The following is a 23,589-nucleotide window of genomic DNA, read 5'->3' as shown; positions in this document are numbered from 1 at the left end:
GCCAATAATTAAACACATCATACTACAGGTTGGCTCTACAAAGTATGCTTAAAATGCAATAGGACAAACAGCAGTGTCTTAAATCAGCACCTTTCAATATCCATTATTAGTTTAAGGATAATATACTGCCCCAAATCATGCACAGGTTCCATGAGTAAACTGAAGATAATGTTTATTTATTTATTTATTTATTTATTTATTTATTTATTTATACAAAATGAGATTGAAAAATTCATGAGAGTTTGCAAGAGAAAGAAGAAGATTGGGTGGTCTCTATTTAATACTTAATTCTGTTGGAACTTTCCCTATATTTGTTTATTGTTCCAGGATTTATGGCTTTAAAATCAATAGAGAGATATTAAGGAGTATGAAGGAGAAAGCAAAAGTCTTATTTTACTTATTTAACTACTTTTTATTTTCTATTTGTTTGTTTTTGTTTAGCAAAGTATAGTTGATGTACAATATTATGTTAGTTTCGAATGTACAACTTAGTGGTTCGACCACTTAATGTGAAATGATTACTTGAAATGAAATTATTATGAAATGATCAGGCATTATGAAATGATCACCATGATAAGTTTAATAACCATCTATCACCATACAAAATTATCATGTTATTGATTATATTTCTTATGCTATATATTACACCCCATGGGCTTATCTCTCTCTCTTTTTTTTTTTTTTTTTTTTTGCAGTACGCAGGCCTCTCACTGCTGCGGCCTCTCCCGTTGCGGAGCACAGGCTCTGGACATGCAGGCTCAGCGGCCATGGCTCATGGGCCCAGCCACTCCGTGGCATGTGGGATCTTCCCGGACCGGGTCACGAACCTGTGTACCCTGCATCGGCAGGCGGACTCTCAACCGCTGCGCCACCAGAGAAGCCCGGGCTTATCTTTTTAATAAGTGGAAGTTTATACTTCTTAATCCCCTTCACTTATTTCACCCAATCCCCCACCTCCCTCCCCTCTGGTAACCATCAGTTTGTGCACTGGATCTGAAGTCTCTTTCTGTTTTGTTTTGTTTATTCATTGCTTTGTTTTCAGATTCCACATATCAGTGAGATCATGTGGTATTTGTCTTTGCCTGACTTATTTCACTTATTATTATATATTCTAGACAGATCCATGTTGTTACAAATGGTAAGATCTCATTCTTTTTCATGGTTGAGTTTATTCATTTATATTTATTTTTATGTTTATATATCACACCTTATGTATCCATTCATCTATCAGTGGGCACAGCTTGTTTCCATATCTTGGCTATTGTAAACAATGCTGCATTGAGCATAGGGATGCATATATCTTTTCAAATTAGTCTTTTTGTGTTATTCAGGCAAATACCCAGAAGTGGAATTGCTGGATCATACAGTAGTTTTACTTTTAGTGTTTTGAGGAACCTCCATTCTGTTTTCCATAGTGGTTTCACCAATTTACATTCCCACTAATACTGTACAAAGCTTCCCTTTCCTTCACATTCTCACCAACACTTGTTATTTTGTCTTTTTGATGATAGCCATTCTGACAAGTGTGAGGGGGTATGTCACTGGGGTTTTGATTTGTATTTCCCTGATAATTAGTGATGTTTAGCATCTTCTCATGTCTGTGGCCATTTTTACGTCTTCTCTGGAGAAATATCTCTTCGGGTCCTTTGTCCATTTTTAAATCAGATTATTTTAATATTGAGTTGTATGATTTCTTTACATAATTTGGATATTAACCACTTATCAGATGTGTCATTTGCAAATATTTCCTCACATTCAGTATGTTGCCTTTTCATTTTGTTCATGGTTTCCTTTGCTGTACAAAAGCTTTTTAATTTGATGTTGACTTGTTTATTTCTGCTTTAGTTGTCCTTGTCTGAAGTGACAGATTCAAAAAAATATGTTTCTGAGACTGATGTCAAAGAGCATAGTGCCTATATTTTCTTCTAGAAGTTTTGTGCTTTCAGGTCTTACATATAAATATTTAATCCATTTTGAGTTCATTTTCCTATATGGTGTAAGAAAATGGTTCAGTTTCATTCCTTTGCCTGTAGCTGTCCAGTTTCCCCAGCACCATTTGTTGAAGAGGCTGTCTTTCCTCCATTGTATATTCTTGCCTCCTATTCCTGCCCCATTTGATGTTGAATAAAACCTAATTTTCATGCCATTTAGAAGGTTTGAAAATATTTATAATGTCATATACAGCACAAAACAGAAAAAGCACTTGAGAAACCATGGGTTTCTTTAAAATTTAATTTTTAAGTGTCAGAAACAAAAGTTACTTTGCTACTTGTCCCTTCATTGATTTAATCTAAAGTCTTGATTAATGTGACAACCAACCTGTAATTACAAACAGTGCTTCTAGATCTTCTGGGTTATTAGAGGTGTCACCTACAAATTGGCACTTGCCATCTACCTCTACAAGGATTAAATTATGAGCTACTGCAGCTGTTGGTCTTCAACACACCCTGAAAGTTGTTCAGGGTGGAGATCAGAAATGAGGTACTCTGTGCTCTGGAAAAAAACTGGCAGAACAGGTCTTCAGATCTTTAGATATTTTCAGGAGACGATCTTATGAGTCCAATTCTTGCATCTCCTCATATCTAGAAAATCACTAAAATCTGATGTCTGCTCCTCATGACTAGCAGTAACCTTCAAAACTAGCAGAAACCATCTGCAAAATATATGTACTTAATTGCATGCACCCCCCCTTCACCAAAATCACATATATACTGACCTTCCCCCCTACTTCTTTGGAGCAGTTTCCTCAGAGCTATCTGAAATGCTGTCTCCCTGGCTATAGTCCCCATTTTGCCCCAAATAAAACTTAACTCACAACTCTCACATTGTGTTTTTTTTTAATCAGCAGAGAGTAGATTATCATGTAATTCTGAATCACTCTGTTCTGTTCATAGCCCCCAGCATTCAGAGAGACTGTATTATAATGCTAATAGCACAAGGACAGTCTCCTGGAAATTGAATATCTTCAACCATTCTCCTAAGTCATTTGCTCTTCTTTAAAAGTGTAAATAGGACAGAGGAGATAAATGTTTTTAAAGACCTTAGAGTGTATACAAGTATTTATTGAGCTGCTGCTATTACAAGTCATTGCTGTGGAAAAGAGGAAATGAAGTGTAAAGTTCAGGATTTCAGAAAATTTAACACAGTGCTGTCATTCATATATTTAGCCTGAATTACTTTATTCACATGGCCAAACATTTTTTATTTTCAGGTTAGAGGATACACAACAGTTTGATTAAGGGGGGCTTGAGTAAAAGATAAGTAGAAGCACGTCTGAAGAATGAAAGCCTAGAAAGTTATTTGGGACAGCAAGAGGTGAGCATGAGGCTGGAGGGTGATGGAAGAATGATAGTCTAAAGTGGGGAGCTGGAGAAAGAGAGAAAGGAAAATGCTAAAGATAGACTTTTGAATACTATTTTAGCAAGGCTTCCATGTCTCCTAGACTATAAACTGTGGGGAAAGATCTGTTTGTTCTGCTTGTGTATCTCCTTTAATAGATTGTGAGGACAGATTACAATTTTATTTCCATGGCCTAGCCCAATATCTGCACAGAATAGACACTCAAGTAACATTTTTTTAATGGAAATTATTTCAGAGTCTCTTCAAATGATGGATACCTGTTATTTTTGCATCCATTTCTATTCATATTTAAGTCATTGGGGGCCAGAGTCTTATACTGCCCTGTACTTTCTTAGGTAAATCTAGCACATAAACACAATTTGTTTAGTCAATATGTAGTTTTATTTTTTTCTTTTATTAAATGCCCTAAGAAGGAGCATACATTCATAAGTTCACCTCAGCCATTACTACTGTATAATGCCCAGCATTCATAGTTCTCTTAAATAACTTGCATTGGCCTGAAGGCATTTGAGTTTGTGAACTGTTAAGTATTTGCTCCAGAATTGTTATTTATCTTGCTTTCTCTTCTTGTGTCTCCCAATTTACTCAGTCATTTATTCCACAAACAGTTTTTGACCATTTACTATGTACCAGACACTGTAATAGGCAATACTATGATAAAAAAAATGACACATTCCTGAACTGGGACAGCTCACAGTATAGTTGTAGAGAAGGACAAGTAAATAACCTATTATAATACAGCATGGATAGAATTATGGATAGTATAATATAGGATTATATAGCTACTCATTCCCTTCATCTATCTTATTTTCCTCTTTATCCTTTTCTCTTTTCATCTTTCATATCTATTTAGAGCTAAGAAGTAATTTTAACTCAGAACTAAGACAAGAAGCTTGGTCAAAATTTCTGTTCATCCAGATTGGAGGAAAATTGATCATCTAGACATTCATCCATCTTTGCAAAATAATGTCATGAAAAGCACATAGACTTTGGAATATAATGTAAGTTCGAATGATGATTCTGTCAATTTATAAATTGTATATATAAATTAAACTCTCTGAACCCCAATTTTTCAATTTGTAAAATGAGGATAATGATACCTATCTTATATTTGGGTTATCAAAGGATTCGATATAATATACCTAAGGCATGTTGCACACTCCCTAATACTTAGCAGGTAATCATTACTGGTAGTTTTTGTTATTCACTCATTCAGTGTACTTATTGAGCATCCATTATGTATATATTTTGTGACTCAGCCATGCCTCTAGATTCTGGGAAAATAAGGTACTTCAGGGTCTAGTACTGACTATTTAATCTAAGATAACTGAAACTATTGTTTTAACAGTGCATCGCAAGATAAAAATAATTCTGTAACAAAATAAAATTAGATTGTATTTACTTAGTTATTATAAGGATCAAAAATGATTTATTAAATGTTGTAATGTTTGTATCTTCCAAATCTAAAAATTCAAATGAAAGCTTTACATTTGTTAAATTAAATATATAACACATATAGACTTTGGGAAACCCCCAACTTCTAGGCTTTGGCTGTCATCATGGGTCTCAGCACTGGAACTTTCTAATTTTTAAATTATTACATCATTTCTTGATCCTGGAAACTTAGGATACCCTATTATAAGAAACACACATACTCACATAATGTGCATATATGAGGGAAATACTACCACTCAAAGAAAAAATCAACAAGGACAGGTGAAGACTCAAACCAAACTCTTCTAGTTTGTGGGGGTACACTTACTGTAGGGAGGCAGAATAGTACAGTGTTTAAGGGTGCACACTCTAGAGCCAGATGTCCAAGTCTGAAGCTCACTCTAGCATTTATTAACTATATGACCTTAGGCATTTTCAAAAGCCTCTCTGACATAATTTTCTGTATCTGTTAAATGAGAATGAAACTAATAATGCTTACATTTTAGGATTATTATGATGTTTAAATGAGTTAATATATGTATAGGACTTAAAATAATGGTACATAATGTGCTATATAAGCACCAGCTATTATTGTTGGTTATATAAGAAACATAAGGTAAGTATGGCTTAATTAAATCCACAACCCTCTGATAAATATCTGATATTAAAGTAGAAAAATTGGAATCTTTTCTGACTACTTCTAATTGGAGAGCAAGTGGGCTTGTGAGGCAGGAGCAGAAAGATATAGGAAATCTTTCTTGTAAATGGGCACAATAATAAGAGGATATCTGATTCATAGATGGTGAGTAGATCTAGTGAGGGAATGGTCTTCCAATGGAGCGGTCAGGAGAGGGGAAGAAACATTTAGGTGATAAGCCTTGGTAGGTTGCTATAGGGCTTGGGCAGCCAAGAGTAACTGTGCAACAAACCCAGATATAAGTGCCTAAGTGCCTATAAGTGCCTAGGATGAATTTTACCCTCTTAAAAATGTTTTTCATTTTTTAAAACAAATTGAATTATAGTTGAGTTACAATATGTTAGTTCCATAGTGGTTCAGTATTTTTACAGAATATGCTCCATTAAAAGCTATTATAGGGCCTCCCTGGTGGCGCAGTGGTTGAGAGTCCGCCTGCCGATGCAGGGGATACGGGTTCGTGCCCCGGTCTGGGAGGATCCCATATGCCGCGGAGCGGCTGGGCCCGTGAGCCATGGCCGCTGGGCCTGTGCGTCCGGAGCCTGTGCTCCGCAACGGGGGAAGCCACAGCAGTGAGAGGCCCGCGTACAGCAAAAAAAAAAAAAAAAAAAAAAGCTATTATAAGATAATGGCTATAATTCCCTGTGCTGTACAATATATCCTTGTTGCTTATCTATTTTATACATAATATTGTATATCTCTTAATCCCATACCCCTATATTGCCCCTCCCATTTCCCTCTCCCCACTGGTAACCACTATCAGGGGAATCTATTGGCTTTTAGTATGAAAATTTTGTTATTCATTCATTCAATATACTAAATATTTTTCTATTAGTGTGAAGCTTCTAAACTTGGAGGTGTTCTAGAAAACTGCTATGAGTTAAAATTAATTCATTATGATAGTCATAGACTAATTTTCATTTTCTTTTCAACTTCTATTCTGACTTGAGTGGTTGCTTTCTCCAAAACTGCTGGAAACAGAAAAAAAATTGACATAATTTAAAAGCAGCTTAGAATACTATCTTTTGAAATTATGTATTAATCACTAGATTAAATTGTGTTAAATACTCAGTACTCATTTTTTTTCCCAAAATGAAAGAGGATAGCAAGATGATTCTCAAAATGATATAATTTTAAATGTGGATGTTGGTCAAACTGCTGACAGATATTTTTCACTAGCTTTATATAACAGAAATCATAGTTCCAGAGCACCTAAAATGTCCCTTCATTTCTCTTTCTCTCTGGCAGAAGAAACCTCATTTGTAACAGTAGTGTTCTATTGCTGTTTTTGCTGGGGTTTGTAGTAATACTGAAAAATCTTACTAAATTCACTTTCAAAACAAAAGAGATGGATTAATATCTTTTAACCAAGGCCAGTATGATGACAGCTGACATCTAGCAGTCTGTTTGATTTATAAGATGTTTTAACTTTTCTTGAAGGAGAAATTCTAAATATAGTTAATTTGGATAAGGATAATATATAATAAGGACTAATATCTGATCTAATGATCAGACAAAAACAACATGCTTTTACATAACATATAATTATGTTATGAAACTCTAGATACTTCAAGGTATTATCCAAGCAAATAATAATATTTTTCAAGTATAAAAGAGACATATAAATAACAGCACATGTAACTATATCAGTTACATGACAAAAGAAAATCAGATCAGTTATCAGTCTGGCTATAAAGGGGTCAGTTGGTTCATGGTTATGCATTTATGGAAGTTCAGAAGTATCTAACTTTTCTCCAAAGCATCAAAGGGAAGTTGTCACTAGTGACTAAACTAGACTCTATGAGTTTCTTACAATTCATTAATAATTTCTGTCTCCATGATAATCAGTGTTTAGGTTTGTACTATTTTTCTTATAGTTGTTGTCATGGGAACAAATTAATACATATTATGCCATTTTATTGTCTTATTACAAATTTTGACTTAAGAATGGAATCGTTTAACCCACTTATTTCTTGTTGCAATATTAATTGCCAGAATGAGATACACTAGTTTTAATGCCCAGTTCAGTCTGTGAAAGGCTATAAACATTTAATAGACTCATAAACACAGACTTTAACCTTTTCAATATTCTGCATTTTGATTGGCTGCTCATACTGCTTTATCCTTACAGGTTACTGAGACTGTAAACAGGAAGAATAGGAATGGATGTTGAATCATACTGCATAAACCCTGAAAAGGTCAAACTTATTCTTTCACCTGGAATATATAAGATTTCATAATTTCAAGGAAACTTTCTTGGATTTAATTGGTGATGGGTATAGACATAGGATAATATGTTTTTTAAGTGGTGGTGAGCACAAAGGAGATATTTAACCCTCTTTTCTAGGAATTCCTGCATTATTATAGTGGAGTTACTTTTGGATTCTCTTAATGAGGATAAGACATATTAATAGTTAGAATGCTTAAGCCAAGAGAATAGTAGTACTATTTGCCTACACTTTAGGTTAGGAAATCCTGGCACATCTTTGTGTGCCAGCAATTTTCAAAGTCATTGTGACAACATGTTATTGTGATTTATGTATTGTGAGGTGTGTCACAAAGAATGTTACTAATGGTAATATGATTTGCCTCTTTAAAAAATAAATAAAAATTAAATCAGAATAGATTCCAGGTTGTCTTGATGATATCACTCTCAAGTTCTTGCATTATAGTTAATGTCCAGGGAATTGTACATAATCCTTGCAAAAAACATTGAGTTTGTTGCTCATTTAAGTGTCAACTGTCATGTGCATTGCAGTGGAGGGAAAAGGTGTTGTGAAGCACTGCAATAGTAGATACTAAAAAGGGAATTTTCTTTCTACTCTGTTTAGATAAATTTCAACCATATTAAAATGTTCCTTGTAGTATAGAATATGGAAAAGGAGGAGAAATGAACAAAACAATAAGAGCTAATATCAAATGAGTACTTCCTATGTGTCAGGCACTAAGGTAAGCATTCAGTATGGGTTGTATTTTTAATTTTTACAGCCTTATTAGATATGTGCAATTATTATCATTCCCATTTTACAAATGATAAAATTAAACACAGAAGTTAAAGGACTTGTTCAATGCCCCACAGGTAGTTAAGCTGAAGACCTGGAATTCAAAACCTGGTCAAAATCCAGAGTACAAAAAAAAAAAATACCTCTAAAAGCTGTAGTGATTTTAAAATTCTTGGATGTGGCAGGTACTCAATAAATGTTTGTTCAACTAGTGAATAGCTCTTGAATCATTAAAACCATATCTCCCCAGGAAGTCCATACCTAGTTTTTAGGGGATTATCCCTTGGGTACCCACTTAATTGTATTGTCTTTCCCTGGGTGGATCTTGGGCTGGCTTTGTAAATAAACATCTTACAGGAGAAGACTATAAAACAAAGCAGGAAGCAACCCAGGTAGATAACTAGAGTTTCCATAGTCACAGTGTGTGTTTAGGGGCGCTATAAGCACCAGAAACAGGAGATTAATTCTAGTTAAAGAAAAACTCAGAACAGGCTGGTTTTATTCAGACACTGCTACCCCCTATGCCGAAAAAAAAAGAAAAAAAGAAAAAAAAAACAGAAAATCAAACTTTAGATTCATGAAAATTACTGAATGACAGGAATAGAATTTGTACCAGCTTTTTTAATTATTAAAATTGTGCCTTGTTTTTTGAAATTAAAATATTTATGGAGATAATTGCAGATGTATATGAAGCTGTAAGGAATAAAATAGAAAGATTGGTGTACCTTTAACCTGGTTTCATCTAACAATATGACATAAATACATCTGGGTTGGCTTTTGACAAACTCAAAATGCATTTGATCAGTCAATTAAGGTCCCTTTGGAGCATTGCTTGTTATTGCACTTATATGACTCTACCTAAGGTTTATCTCTGTTCCCTGAAGAACATGAGTGACAGCAGTGGCAATGTGTCCTAGAAGACTTAGGTAGGAAAAGAACATGGTCATATGATTGTCCACTGTGTTTCTAGCCCTTTCCCTTAAGATAATCATGCTCCTGCCTCCCATTACTCTGTGCTTATGAATGCAAATGCAGGACCACTGGGAAAAGTTTTCTTAGTCCTCTGATTATTTTATCAGTGCTAGAGAATGTATTTTACACCGACCATATTTCCCCCCAGATAATTGGAAATTTTAAAGTAGTGCTACAAGCCTCACTTTGTTGAATGCATTTGGAAGAGGGAAAACTGCATTAAAGAAAAAAGAAGACAGCGTGCATTTCACACTTAATGAGTTTTTGTTAGAGATTCAGATTCCTTCAACTCTGAAAATTATCCTAACATGTCAACTAAACAGCCACACTTTAAACATCAGTGCCATTTTCCCACAGGTTTCTGAATTCATAGAAATTATTTCATCCATTGCTTGTCAACAAAAAGGCACTGCAGGAAATCTCAATGAGGCTGGCTTTTAGCTGGGAACAATTTGATTACAAAAAGCACTTGCCACACTCGTGGGTTTTTTTCCTTCCCTGTTTAAATCGCCATACCCTTAAGCTTACCAACAGAAATTTCCGGTCTGGAAATGTATTTTCCATGTTCTTCTTTGCCTATTGTTTTTACCAAGTCATTAATCTCATACAATGAAATCCATAGTAGGAGCGGAACAAATACACACAATCTCATTTTGGAGTATGATTCTCAGCACCTGCTGGTGAGACTTTCACTCCTTAACTCAAGCACAAGTTATTAGTTGCAGAACTGTGGATAGACTAATCCTCTAATAGTGGAAGAGGTGAAAATAAGAGGAGGGAAGCATTTTGCATTACTCATGTTACCTGCCATTTATCCCAGATTTTTAAGTGTGGAGAGGAGGGACAGGAAGAGGGCTTTAGAAGCTTGCAATGTGTTTTTCCTTTTGCACTTTATCCCTGTATAAAATTTTCCTTACAAAAATAATTTAAGCTCATCAGAGCTGAATTTAGTTTTAGGAATTTGCAAATACTGCTATGACACTCAGTGTCTATACACGTAAGTCAACTAACAACTGCATCTACTGGGGTTCAAAGAAGATATGCAATATTATCAAAATAGCACAAACAACTGCTCTGTTTGAGTATGAAAGTGTATTACAAAGAAGGAACAATAAAAATATAGAGTAGTGACACCCAATTTGGCAAATAGTACATATCTCCAGCACTCCAGTTCTCATTTAATTAACAGTTAGCTGTGTATATTTCTATCTTATTCCTATTTTCCCTAGGGATTATTAGCTCCTCAAAGCAAGGTACATACTCCACACCTTTCACTCCCCACCCCAATAATGTCTTGAAAATTGTATGCACTCAATAAATATGTTTGTTAAATTGGATGTTGTTACTATTTCTGTTCTACCAGTTACATATAAAATCTGAACATATTTATTCAGTTAAAAAATTACTGGGTTTTGAAATTCATATGTTTGTATATGGAAAGGTGGAGAATAGCTTTAAGCTATTATTATGCTGCCTCATTCTTGTCACTTTTTAATATGACATTGAGCTTTGAGCAGGCACTGCACAATTCTGACAGCCAGAGGCATTGAATAGGGTCAGGGCAGGCACAAAGAGTTTAAAATAACACATATTTTTCCAGGAAATACACAGCTTCTTTGCAGGTAGGTTGATTTTCTTGGTGTTTTTCAGAAAATTTAAAACAAAAATGCTTTCGTACTATCAGGAGGTAATGATAATATACTTTGTGCTGCTTTTACTAAAAAAGGGGTTGTCATTTATATCATACATCTCATTGTCAAAAGGGTTAAAAGTGAGCCAGAAAATAGATCACTTTCTATTTAAGTATCAATGGTCTCTCTCCTGAAAGTCCCCTTTACCTTAATATATTTTGTTGGCCAAAAAGTTCATTTGGGTTTTTCCATAACATCTTATGGAAAAACCTGAACAAACACTTTGGCCAGCCCAATATTTAAGACCTATCAAATCCATTTCTCTTCATCTGAACAGCTTGGTCATTTTTATAAAATACAGACATATGTGGGTGGTGTTAGTGAAGGCATAGGAGGAGTTACTGGCATGGTGATTATTAGCTTAAAAACCATTCAATGGTTCCTTTTAAAAGAGTTACTCCAGGGTTTCCCTGGTGGCACAGTGGTTGGGAGTCCGCCTGACGATGCAGGGGACACGGGTTCGTGCCCGCGGGAGAGGCCACAGCGGTGAGAGGCCCGCGTAAAGCAAAAAAAAAAAAAAAAAAAGTTACTCCTGAGTGTGTGGTGTGTGTGTGTGTATGTGTGTGTGTGCTTTCATGTGTGTATAATTAAAAGCAGCCAAGAAACTGTGATTTTTAAATTGGCTATTCTTCCATTTAAGCATTTTTAACAGATATGTGTAACAATTTTAATTTTAAATATTACGTACTTTAAATGCACAATTACTTTTCAGTATCACTGGTCTGAAACTTACTGAATAGCTTATTTTTCTACAAAAGTTTTGAAGACAAATTTAAGCAACAATTATCAAATGTATGAGAATTCATTTTATTTCTTTTGTTCCTCTTATAAGACACGAGTTTAAAATGTAGGACTTTATTCCTTTACAATGTGAGCCCAGATACTTTCATACTCTCCTACAGCAATGAATGAGACCCATGGCATATACTGCCCTTCAATTGTCCACGGAACTCCTATTGATATTAATGAGTTTTGTCAAAACTGATTGTGGTCATTTTATGTGGCCTGAAGTGGTCATTTTTTTGTGATTTGCATATTGGTCGCTGCAGGGTATAGTGTATATATCATTTCTAAAGTGCCTAGGGATCTTTACAGAGGAAAGGTGGTGTATAAATTGAAAAGATTATTATTGCCTTTATTTTAAATTCTTCTATTTGTGAGTTCTCTAAATCATGCATAAATACAGTACAAAGTGCAAATCAGATGTGCAGAGAAAAGTCCAAAAATGTTTCTTTTAAACCAACAATTTTGAAATTATCCACTTGTAGAAGTATTTTTAATCCATTGAAAACAAAGCTAGTTCATTTTCTAATTTGACAGACGACATCAAACCAGGACTTGAAGAAGCATAACACTAAGGGGTAGAAGGGAGTATAGGATTTGAACTTCCACTATGGGTGCAATCCCTTCTATAACTACTCCTTAGTTCTGCTAAGAAGGTCTGTGAGGAGCACCTAAAGAGCCAATATCATCAACGAATCCATGGACAGTAATGGAGGGAGGACTCAGGGTGGATGAAAGAGCTACTTTGAAATGTTACTTTAGTTCCACTTTTAGTGTAAAATTTGGAGAAGTTAGGTTTATATCTCCCAGGATAAAACATGAAAAATGAAAGTTATTAAGGAAAATATGTTTATCTAGAATTTCAATTACTCTCACCCTCAAGGCTCAGCATTCAGAATTTTGGGTTAAACATACTTGGCTCTTCTTCCTATGATGAAAGAAATTCATCTGTAGAAAATTGCTGTTTACTGTTGAGCAAGTCAAACCTTATCCATTAACAATGGCTATTATACACTATTTTGAACACAGTCTCTGATTATGAAAATAGATATCACAAATCCGATTTTTTGTTGTTGTTGTTATTTTTCTACACTACCACAGGTTCAAGACAGACCTCTGTCTTTGATTCTTATCTTTTCTACATGTGTATATACATGCAATTCTGTGGGAACAAAGAAAAAACTGATGTTAATTAAACATGAATATTACCAACACAACCACAGGTTGATTGTGAATAGTAAAATATTAAAACAATATATACCTCTGTGAAACATGTCCACCTAGATAACTTTTTTCTGCAGTTTGGAATCATATGCCATTTGAAGCCAAATAAGCTACTGCTCCTGGTCCATAATCCTCTATTTTCTGTGTTTTAAAAATATGATATCAATCAGTGATTTTAGCAGGTAGAATGGGTATCTATGTGGTTTTCTGTGCTCAAAATGCAAGTATTATGGAATAAATAATATTTTACCAGGTATACATTCTGTGTAACAAATCTCTTTTTAATATTGGTCTGGTGGGGAGATACTAACATTACTTTCCATGCTCACTTTTATAGGAGGCTTTTCCATGTCTATGAAAGGGGGGCAGAGCAAAGACTCATCTCAGATCTAGTCAAATCTGGGAGATAATCAGCCACATTATAATGAGATTCTCCTGTATGTGAAAAAATAACTGGGAAGATAAGAAGAAATCATTATTAAAAACATTTATGTCCCCCATTCCTGCCAAAAATCTATGCTGATAGACATTGTTTACAAGATGACAATGCATGCAAGCAGTCAGTTCCGTGTGTGTGTGTGTGTGTGTGTGTGTCAGAGTTTGGGGGAGGATCACTCAAAGTAGTTATTATTATTATTATTATTTTACATTACATAGAACAAAACAAATGTTTGATAAGAGTGATTTGTTTCTCTTCCCAACTGGCTATACCAGAAGAGTATGGACACAGTCTGAGTAGCTGGAAAGATGAAAAGACATACTTAATGAATTGGTCAATGAGTTGATTTCTTTCCTGTCTTTTAGCACAGTCTGCTTTCTGTTAAATCATCTAGTGTGTGTGCAAGTACAGGGATAGAGGGAGGGTGTAGGGAGAGGGAGCATGTTTACAGTTGTGAGGGTGTCTATGCACATATATTAAATAATGTAGAGTTTCACCCAAAAGCAAGTTGGTCCCATTATTCCTTTAGAGAGTGAAGCCACCTCATAATAAGGCCTTTTTGATAGTTAACAAGCTCCCTTGGAAAGCATCCAAGATGAACCCATCTTATACTAAATCTTCCTTGATAACGGAACGCAGTGTCCCAGCTAGTGAGTAAGATAATGTGTGCATAGGTATAAGTTCTACAATCATATTTATGAAAGAAAGCATAGTGATCTAATGTATTTTTCACTGGAAGGAGCAAGGGTATAATTTTGTGGATTCTGTTTGCTAGAAAAATAGTCTAGGGTCATTGTATGTGATCCTTCTGTCTCCACCTTTTTAGAGGTAACAGAAATTAACTGGATTTTGTTTTGGAGACTGCATTTCTTTAAATAATCCTCTGATTTTTGAAATGTTCCACTAGCAGGGCTCTTAAGAGGAGATACTTTTATTTCATCTTAAAAAAATTAATTGATTTCAAATATATTTTATATTCATTTTTCTTAATGCTTAAAAAATTAACATCTACAAATGAGTAAGTTGGAGGATTGTTATTTTTAAAACTACTATCTGGGGGTATGTATAAACAATATTTTATCCTTTTATTTTACAGAATGGATGAGTATTGAGTGGTATCAGTTCACAGGGCATTGTTTTGCATTGTTACTTTTTCTTCTTTTCAAGACTTTATTGAAAGGGTCATATGTTTGGATTTTTAAATACCAAATCATAGAAATATCTTTCACTATTCTGAGGTGCCATATGCATCTTTAAAAATATCTGACAGGTGGAAAAATACATTCTTTTCTTTGGAAAACTATGTTTTAACCTCTAATCATTTTTTACTTCTCTATTCTCCCCCTTCTCCTCCTTCCTTACTAAAACAGATATTTGGAATAAAAACAGAAAAGTATTTTTGCTTTCACACCATTAAATATGGTTAAGTATTATTTTTCCTTTTGAGCCCATGGAATCTTTTTATGGGAGAGAGAGATACTGCTGTGAAGGACTGAGAGAAACTGAGGCCAAAGCTGCTTCTCCTACAAAGGACTTGGTTGAGAATTGGGTGGTGACAACCTCAATACAAAGAATGTCCCAGGCAGAGGCACCAACATCCCCTGAATTTTAATGAAAATGTCATGTTAATGATATAACAAGGTTGATAAGGAGGTCATCATAAAAGCCAACTAGGCCTTGGTTATATATTAAGACAAAGAAAAGAGGCAGTAAAGGAAACGAGTCTCATAAATATGTATAAAATATATGTAGTCAGTAATACATAGTAAAATACTGATAAATAGAGAGGTGTCTATATGTATATATTTATACTAGTAGTATCTCCTAAAATATCCGCTTATGGTTTCATTAAATAATGGAGAATACACTGTTAGTTGGTTTCTGTGTGCTTTAGTAAGAAAAGGTATAACTTTTTAATCAATTCAAATTTTTTCATAGGATACTGAAAGAGAAAGAGATTAGGTGGTATGAATGGAAACAGAACCAGTGGGTTTAAGACTATGGCTTTTGTGCTTGTAGATACATCTCTATAAAATCAGTATTACTTATAAAGAGAGATAGGCCCATGAGTATGCACACAACATGTAGCATATTTCATATAAAACACTCACATGTGTATGGTGCACTGTGCAACTGTAAATGATTAGACAACCTGAAAAAATGATAATCATTACCTTTTAAAATAATTAAATAATTTTGCTTTGTCTAACAAAAAACTTCAGAGTATAAATTGAAGAGAGTTTTACTATTGGAAAATTATACTTAAATTTCTTTTCTGTTACTAAAAATACATCTACAAAAAAAAGTTGGTTAAGGCATGTGTGTACCTACAAAGCTTTAAAATATAACTGCTTTTGATTTAGTAAATTACTCCTCAGCCATCACTACAGGTAACTGTCCCTTATTTTATTTAGGGTCTTTGATAAAATAATAGAGGTGAAATTGTATGTAGGAGTGGGAAGAAGAGTAATGCATCAAACTTTTACTCCAAATGTCTCCATGTAATCTATTTTTCTTCCCCCAAAACTCAGATAGGAATGGAAAGAATTCAGCCTTATTGGGCAACACTAAGTGGACAAGAGTTTACCCAAGTTTATGGGCCTTGGAAGAGACTTAAGAAGTAGAGCACTTCTCCTTGCATATAGTCATCTTTCCATTCCTCATCAGGGGAATGGGGCAGGGGAATGGGGGCTCACCTACCAGAAGGTCATCGGCTGGGAATGGGGAAGAAGAGGAAGGGGGGTGGTTGCAGCTAGTTGAGATGAAAGCCTCAGCGAAGATCTGGGCCCAGTTTCAAGAGGAGGAGTTCCAGAGAAGGGTCTGACTGCTGGACTAGAGTGAGACACACTCCTTTTGGAGAACGTTAATAACACTTCACCTCCTGAAATGAACACCCTGCCCCACCAGCCTTCCCCAACATTCCGGTTGTGTTTTGCATGATCGTGGGTGTGATAACAAGCCACACTGTGTGAGTGTATGAAAGGCCAAAAGTCAGTGAGAGAAAATCAAAAATTAATACAATGACTAATGATTTCTAACCTGAAGCAAAGCACATGCAATGCTCACCTGGAACCTGCCTCTGTTTAAATGCTTCACTTCACACACCACACAATAAAGCCAGGAGAAGAAGACAGATATATTTTTTTTGGAAAAATGTTTTATTTAAACCTTTTTAATCTTTTACAACAGTAAAATATTGCGTCAATATAAACCCCTTGACTAAAACTGTTCACATCAAATATTACAGCGAATTGTTTTACTTTTGACACCCAACTCATATTTGAAAGAGTTTCCTTTTAAACACAATGCAGAATTTATTGAAAATAAATAATTGCTGGCAACTGCAATAGGCAATTTGAATAAAATAGTTGAAAAAGCAACTCTTAATGAAAATAGCGTTTATTATACATCAGTTACTAAATGAATAAACTAAATGATCTTTCTTTAAATTAATAACTTCAAAAACGTTTTATACAAAACTGTACAATTATAAAGTCGGCAGAAATATTTGGGTTAACTCAGGTTTGAATCATAGTGCTTAACTGCAAAGAAAAAAAAAATCGAAACAAACAAAGAAAACCCTAACAGTTGTAAAACATGAACTCCGTGTGGGGGGAAAAATCCCAGAACTGAAACCCAACTACCAACAGAATGCAGAAGCTTGGCCAAAAAAGAGAAGGGATCCGGGATTTTAATTAACACATGCTCTTCGACCGACAGCTGGGGGAGACACAGTGTGGTGGACCGGGGCCCTGGCAGCCCTTACTAGCGCATCCTCAAAAAGCGGCCACAGGCTTTCAGGTCCTTATAGGTAGTTTGAAGCTTTGTCTACCGCAGCTGCGTCTAGAGGTCAGGCCAGGCGGCCGGCCCGGGTTTACAGAGCCCCCAGCCAGGTCTGGCGAGCAGCGGCTGAGTGTTTGGGTGCATGTCCGGCCCAGCAATGTGTGCTCCTTGGGAATGAGGTGAGCCTCTGGACCTGGCATGTGGACATGAGAGCTAGCAATAAAGCCACAGCAACTGCATAATTTTTGGATCTCTACACAGACTAGCGAAATTTTTTTGTAGTTTTTTTTTCTTTTTCTTTATTTTTTGTAAATAGTAATACGATACACATAGCTATCTACACACACACGTTTGCACGCGCACGCACACACGCACAGAGACACATACACCCAGAGAGATATAAAAAGAAGAAGAGGAAAAAACCCAGCCACCCGGGCGCTTGCTAGCTAGCTCAATCTTCGCCATGGGCTTCTACCAGCTGTGCTTGTTGGAGGCGCGGGAGATAGCTCCCCATGATCCCGCTCAGAGACAGCCGTATATACGGGAGAGGAGGTGGTATGCGGCTAGACCAGAATCCCTGTGACCTTTGCCAATCATTTCATTGTCCTTCTGCACAGAGCAGAGAACGCCGGGCCACCACACCCTCGCCACCCTTCCCGGAGGGTTTCTCACTCACGGAACAGGCAGTGAACTGGAGGTGAAACGACCTGGAAAGTGTTGACCCAGTCTGTCGCCAGCGTCTCCGGGTCGGGTCGTCGTCTCCAGCTAAAGCAATCGGGTGTGAAGGCAAAGTCCTTCGCCTAGAAAGGCCAAGGTGGGATCGAGCTGGCAGTCGGCCTGGCAAGGCGCGGGGCGGGTGGAGAGATCCGAGTGCAGGCATTAAGGACTTCGGGAGGTGAGGAGCACTCTCCGCTCCTCAGGACGACTTCTTTTGCCCGGCGCAGCTGCAGAATCCTTCCAGGGCACCCAGATGCGCTGTGGAAGCCTGTGGGGGCTCCACAGTTGCAGAAAGGAGGGCAGAAAGCTTCGAAATCGCCTCTCCTCCTTCGTACTCGTTTGCAAACAGAATCGGCTGCCTATTCTGCCTACCCTAGGCACTCGGCTACCCCCGGGGGGAAATATATATATATATATATATATATATATATATATATATATATATATATATATATAAAATGTGTGTGTGTATATATATATATATACACACACACACACACACATATATATATATACACACACATATATATGTATGCATCTCCAATATCATCAACAAACTCTCCACTGTATCCTCTCTTCTCCATACAGATTTGGGATAGGGGATCGGTGGATGGTAGGCATCTCTCCCCCTCTTCCTTTTCTAAGCAGTTAAAAAACCATCAGCTCAATGAAGGAATAATAATAGCAATAATAATATGGAGTGGTCGATTAGATACAAATTGTCTCACAAATATTGTGTACAGCTTATAGTAAAACACCGCAGACATTTAGAAACGCTATAGAAGTTTTAGAAAATGCAAAACTAGTCTATTGTAAAACAGATTTCACCTGAAATACAGCTGCTATAACCAAGGCGCTGAAAGGTTATTCAGAGGCACACATCTGTCTTCCCACCCCCCTCCCCCATCCCTACCCCGCCCCCAAGTTACCCCACTCCTTTCTCTTCCTAGAGAGGAGCGACCAAAAACAAAACAAAACAAAAACAAAAACAACAAAAAAACCTTACTCAAAGTAAACAATATATATTGATCAGCAGAAAAGGTTGGAGGGAGCTGTTGCCTGGTGCAGGGGATATGAATTCCCCGCCTGGACCGCTTAAGGCAACTGTGTATCCGCGTTGAGAAGCCTGAATGAGTGTGTGTTTTCTTTCTTAATATGTTAGAATCCCCTGTTTAAAAAAAAAAAAAAAGTGGAGGGAGGGGGAAAATAAAGAACGAACAACAAAAAAAGAGAGAGAGACAGAGAGCTAGGGAAATAGCAATTAAAAAGCTGGAGTAAAAGGAAGAGAGTGGAAGAGAAAGAGAAATCCGCGCTGCTCCCAGTGCGGCCGGTTGCTTCCTCGCTTCCTGCAGTCAGAGATCGTGGCAGGACGTGTCTGTTTTCACTGTGTGCGTGTGCGAATAAACCTCATGTGGCTGCTGATCCCCTGGTGGAGTCATTCTTTTCTCTTTCTGTCTTCGATTACAGAACCAGACACGCACCACTTCTTTCTCCAACTGGAGGCTGTCTGCCAGCGAGGAAATCTCCTGCGCGGCAGGCTTGGGACACTTGAGGAAATGCGTCTCCAGTACGCCCTTGACACTCACCTCGATAGAGGTTCGCTTCTTGCGCTTGCGGCCCTGTGCCGCGATCTTGTCAATGCTGGTCGGACTCCCTGTGGACGAATCAGCCTCCTCCAGCCACTTGTTCAGCAGCGGCTTCAGCTTGCACATGTTCTTGAAGCTCAGTTGTAAGGCCTCGAACCTGCAGATGGTGGTCTGAGAGAACACGTTGCCGTACAGTGTGCCCAGCGCCAGCCCCACGTCAGCCTGCGTGAAGCCCAACTTGATTCTTCTTTGTTTGAACTGTTTGGCGAACTGTTCCAACTCATCCGAGGTTGGTGTCTCCTCGTCCGAGTGGTCCTGGCAGTGGTGCGAACCTAGGTCGCCGTGGTCTGGGGGTTCCCGGAGCACTGGGTGTAAGCTCTGCGTGGAGGCAGAGGCCGGCGGTGGAGTGAGCCCGCCGTGCTCCAGCATGCCGCTCACCGTGAAGCCCGGCTGCGAGTACACGTTAAGGGGTTGGCTGCTCGACGTGATGGACGGATTCGGAGCCGGGCTCGCCCCCCAAGCATTCGGGTGGTTAGTGTGCGGAGAGTGGTGGGCGACGTGCGGAGAGCGGTGATGGATGATTGCGCCCAACTGTAGGTCTTCACGCCCAGGCTTCACGTCTTGCTGTTCCAGGGGGCTAGTGGCCAGTGTGGAAGACCATGGGCCTCCATCGCTCAGACTGGTCACCCAGTGATGCCCGAGGGGATGCCCATTGCTAGGAACTCCCTGCAAGTAATCACTTTGGAGAAGTTTCTGAGGGTTTCGGAAAGGACTCCCCTGCTGCATGCCCGCAGAGTCCGCATGGACCATAGAGCTGGAACTGAGAATGCTGTAGGGATTCGAGGCAGCTGTGGCCATAGTCGGTGAGGATCCCCTACTAGTTATAATGTGGCAAAGGGAACAGCTTCAGCCTTTGACATCTATGGTACAGGGGAGCCAAAGCCGCGAAAGCGAGTTACCGGCACCCGCCGAGGCCAATTGCAGCGCGTGTCGGCCTGGCCTTCCGCGGACTCGGCCAATGGCGGCGCGGGAGGCCGGGCTAGCTTTCCAAATTAGGCTGGCGAAGCTCGAGAGTTTCTGTGAGACCCAAGCAGGAAGTGAATCAATCTTTCGGCTCCATTGGCTGCCTAGTGCTGAGTGACAGGAGCTCATTTGGTTAACCCTTCCCCCCACCTCCCACCGCTCTCGGACATCGAGGATGTTAGAGGAGGGGGAAGGATGAGAGGAATGTGCGTTCGTGTGTGTGTGTGTGTGTGTGTGTGTGTGTTTGGTGGGGGATAGGGGTGAGGCGGCAAACTGGTTTTAGAACTTTTTTAGGTTACTTAGATGAACGTAAATAAAGAAGAATATTAAGAAAAAAATATAACCAGTTTAAATGTCTTATAGATTTTAGCGGATAGGGATTTTCCTCAGATTAATTTGGCGTTCTCAGTTAGTTGTGTGCGGGGGAGTGAAAAACAAAACGCCACTGCAAACTTTGAGCAAAGGAACGTCTTCGATAGGAGCCTAAATCTGTGAGACTGAAGCCCATGATTCCAATAAGAGCCATTTCAATGTGTTTAATTTCATTTTATCATTTATAAGAAACTCGATACCAAGGTCAGAAAGCATCTAAAAAAGAGATGCTCAGATCCTTCTGAAAAGATTGATTTAGGGCATGAAGCACTGGAAAATTCTGAGAAAGTATTGTAAAATCTAATGTGATACTGGCAAAATCCAGTTATTTTGAAGTTTGTTTCCTAATTCAGTTGGTTAATTGGTAGACTTGAGGTTTTTTTGTTTTTTTTTTGTTTTTTTTTTTTTACTGCTCCGCGTCAGCTCCCATCAGAGATCCCGCAAATTTTGTCAGGGGCAAGTCTTGCTGAAGTGGGTAACCCTCCTACGCACTCACCCCAGACACTCAGCGAACCCATTCCCAATAGGTACACAGGAGAATATTCATGACTACCTGCGTCCAGTGTTGTCCCCTAGGAAAATTGTTTTTAACACACACTTCTTCAACCCACCACCAATCCCACATAAGTTGAAGAAAATGGGAATCATTTAGTGTGCCCTGGAAATTCAGAGAGAGAGGGAGAGAGGGAGAGAGGGAGAGAGAGAGAGATATGACTGGAGGGCTGTTTGGCATTAAGTACCGCCTCCCCCAACCCCAGCGCCCCCCTCCCCCCGCCCCATTCCCATCAAGCTTGAATTTACTTTCAGTTTGGGAAGATGGGACTGTTTTTACATTTTGGTTAGAGGAAAATAGAGCAAAGACTTGTATTCCGCCTACGCTTTTATAAGTTCGGGAAGGACAAGTCTATGTGCTCCACAGCCCCGTGCAAATGCGTTGCTTGTAAGCAGAGTGGGTGAAATGCAAAGATTTTAGATTTGCTCTAGCTGGGAAAAGGCAACATCGGATACCTAGCACGATCTCTGAAGTTAAAAAAATGACCTTTCATTGCATAATTTTGAAGGTAACCTAGTTGCATAATTATATTTGCACTTACAGAAGACGGAATCAGAGTTCCCTTATTGGTTTAAAATTCCATTAAATATATTGCAAGAGCTCCTAGGTTAAGCTTGATTTAAATTTGCATACATTTTCATATATTTAGCAGAAATAAAAGAAGGCTTGCAGCTACCAGAAAGTCATTAAGGCATTAGTTTCTCTAAGAAGACAGATCTGAAGAAAATGCAAGAAAATGAGAAAAAAAAAAAAAAAAGGTGAGCTTATTCTGACATTCCTTTATATAACTAAAAGCGTATATTTCCTGTGAAATGAGTAATTTCTTATGAGAGCACAGAGCAGTAAGAGCTTATGTTGATAAATGTAAACTGTGTCTATTATGCAGGAAAGTCTGGCATCTGGTTGAGTTCTATTTCTTTCTCTCTTAAAAAAAGGATAAACACTTAGTAATTATTGGTAGAGAGGATCATTTGCCATCTTCTGCCCTCTCCCTTCTCCCTCATTGAAACTGCTTTCATTTGCTGGTGTCCTATTGTAAAGGTTTATCTACTTTTAACCTAGAAATTGATTTATTCCTCTCTCCCTTCCCTTTCCTCCTCTCCCCTCCCCTGCCCTCCCCTCCCTTCCCCTTCCCTTCCCTTCCCTCCCTTCCCCTTCCCTTCCCTTCCCTTCCTCTCCTCTCCTTTCTCCTCCTGTCCTCTCCTCTCCTCTTCTCCTTCTGCCCAGGAACGTCCTTTCTTTACTGCCAACTGTGTGTATCTACCGTTGCAAGAATGTAATCTCATTTGTGCCCGAACTTTTGCTTCATGAAGAAAAAAATAACTTGTTTAAATTAAACAAAAATAAAAGTTTTCCGGCGCTCTGTTAGACTTCCTGTTCAAGGATCCATTTGCCAGGCTGGGTTGGGTCAGTTTAGAGGTCAGAGAGAAACACATTGAAGAAACTATACGAGCAAAAAGATCATGATCATTGCCACGTTGTTGTTGTCGGTGGGTTCCCCACCCCCATTGCAGCTGCGTTTGGTTGAAAGAGTTGTTAATCTTAGCCTGGCCATTCAGGGAGTTAAGGCAATTATCAATTAATAAGACTTTTACATGAAGAAGAAGTGGGTCCTCTTCCAATTCTGACTTGCCTGAGTTTATACAAAAAAAAAAAAAAAAAAAAAAAAAAACCTTCCTCTTGCCTGTGGCTTCGGCTCTGGCTCTGAACGAAGAGGTAAGGCCAGCCGCGCAAAAGCGGTTCAGACCTTTTGCCCCGAGGTTGGTTGGGGGGGCGGGGGCGGTGGTGTTGAGGATGGGGCATATGCACCCAGCGACAGGCTTTTCCACATCGTTGTTTTTCAGCCTTTAAAAATAAGAATAGCTTCTGTCAGGAAAAAAACCCGATGTTAGTTGTCTTTTTCCTTTCCATTATTTCCTTTCCTTTTTTCTTTCTTCCTTCCTCCGTTCCTTCTCT

At 38.2% G+C, this 23,589-nt stretch overlaps 1 protein-coding gene across 1 annotated transcript; it reads right to left on the bottom strand.

Moving 5' to 3' along the window:
* Positions 1–19,451: 19,451 nt before the first annotated feature.
* POU3F4 (POU class 3 homeobox 4) lies at positions 19,452–20,543 on the bottom strand (the record flags this gene model as incomplete). Its single annotated transcript, XM_082610135.1, has 1 exon — positions 19,452–20,543. One exon carries the CDS (start codon positions 20,541–20,543, stop codon positions 19,452–19,454), a length of 1,092 nt encoding a protein of 363 aa, XP_082466261.1.
* Positions 20,544–23,589: the final 3,046 nt, after the last annotated feature.

The sequence above is a fragment of the Mesoplodon mirus genome (assembly GCF_964341445.2).
Source record: "Mesoplodon mirus genome assembly, chromosome: X".
NCBI classification, from domain to species: domain Eukaryota; kingdom Metazoa; phylum Chordata; class Mammalia; order Artiodactyla; family Ziphiidae; genus Mesoplodon; species Mesoplodon mirus.
Note: the sequence above shows the minus strand (reverse complement) of the source record. Positions and strands in the feature narration are given on the sequence as shown.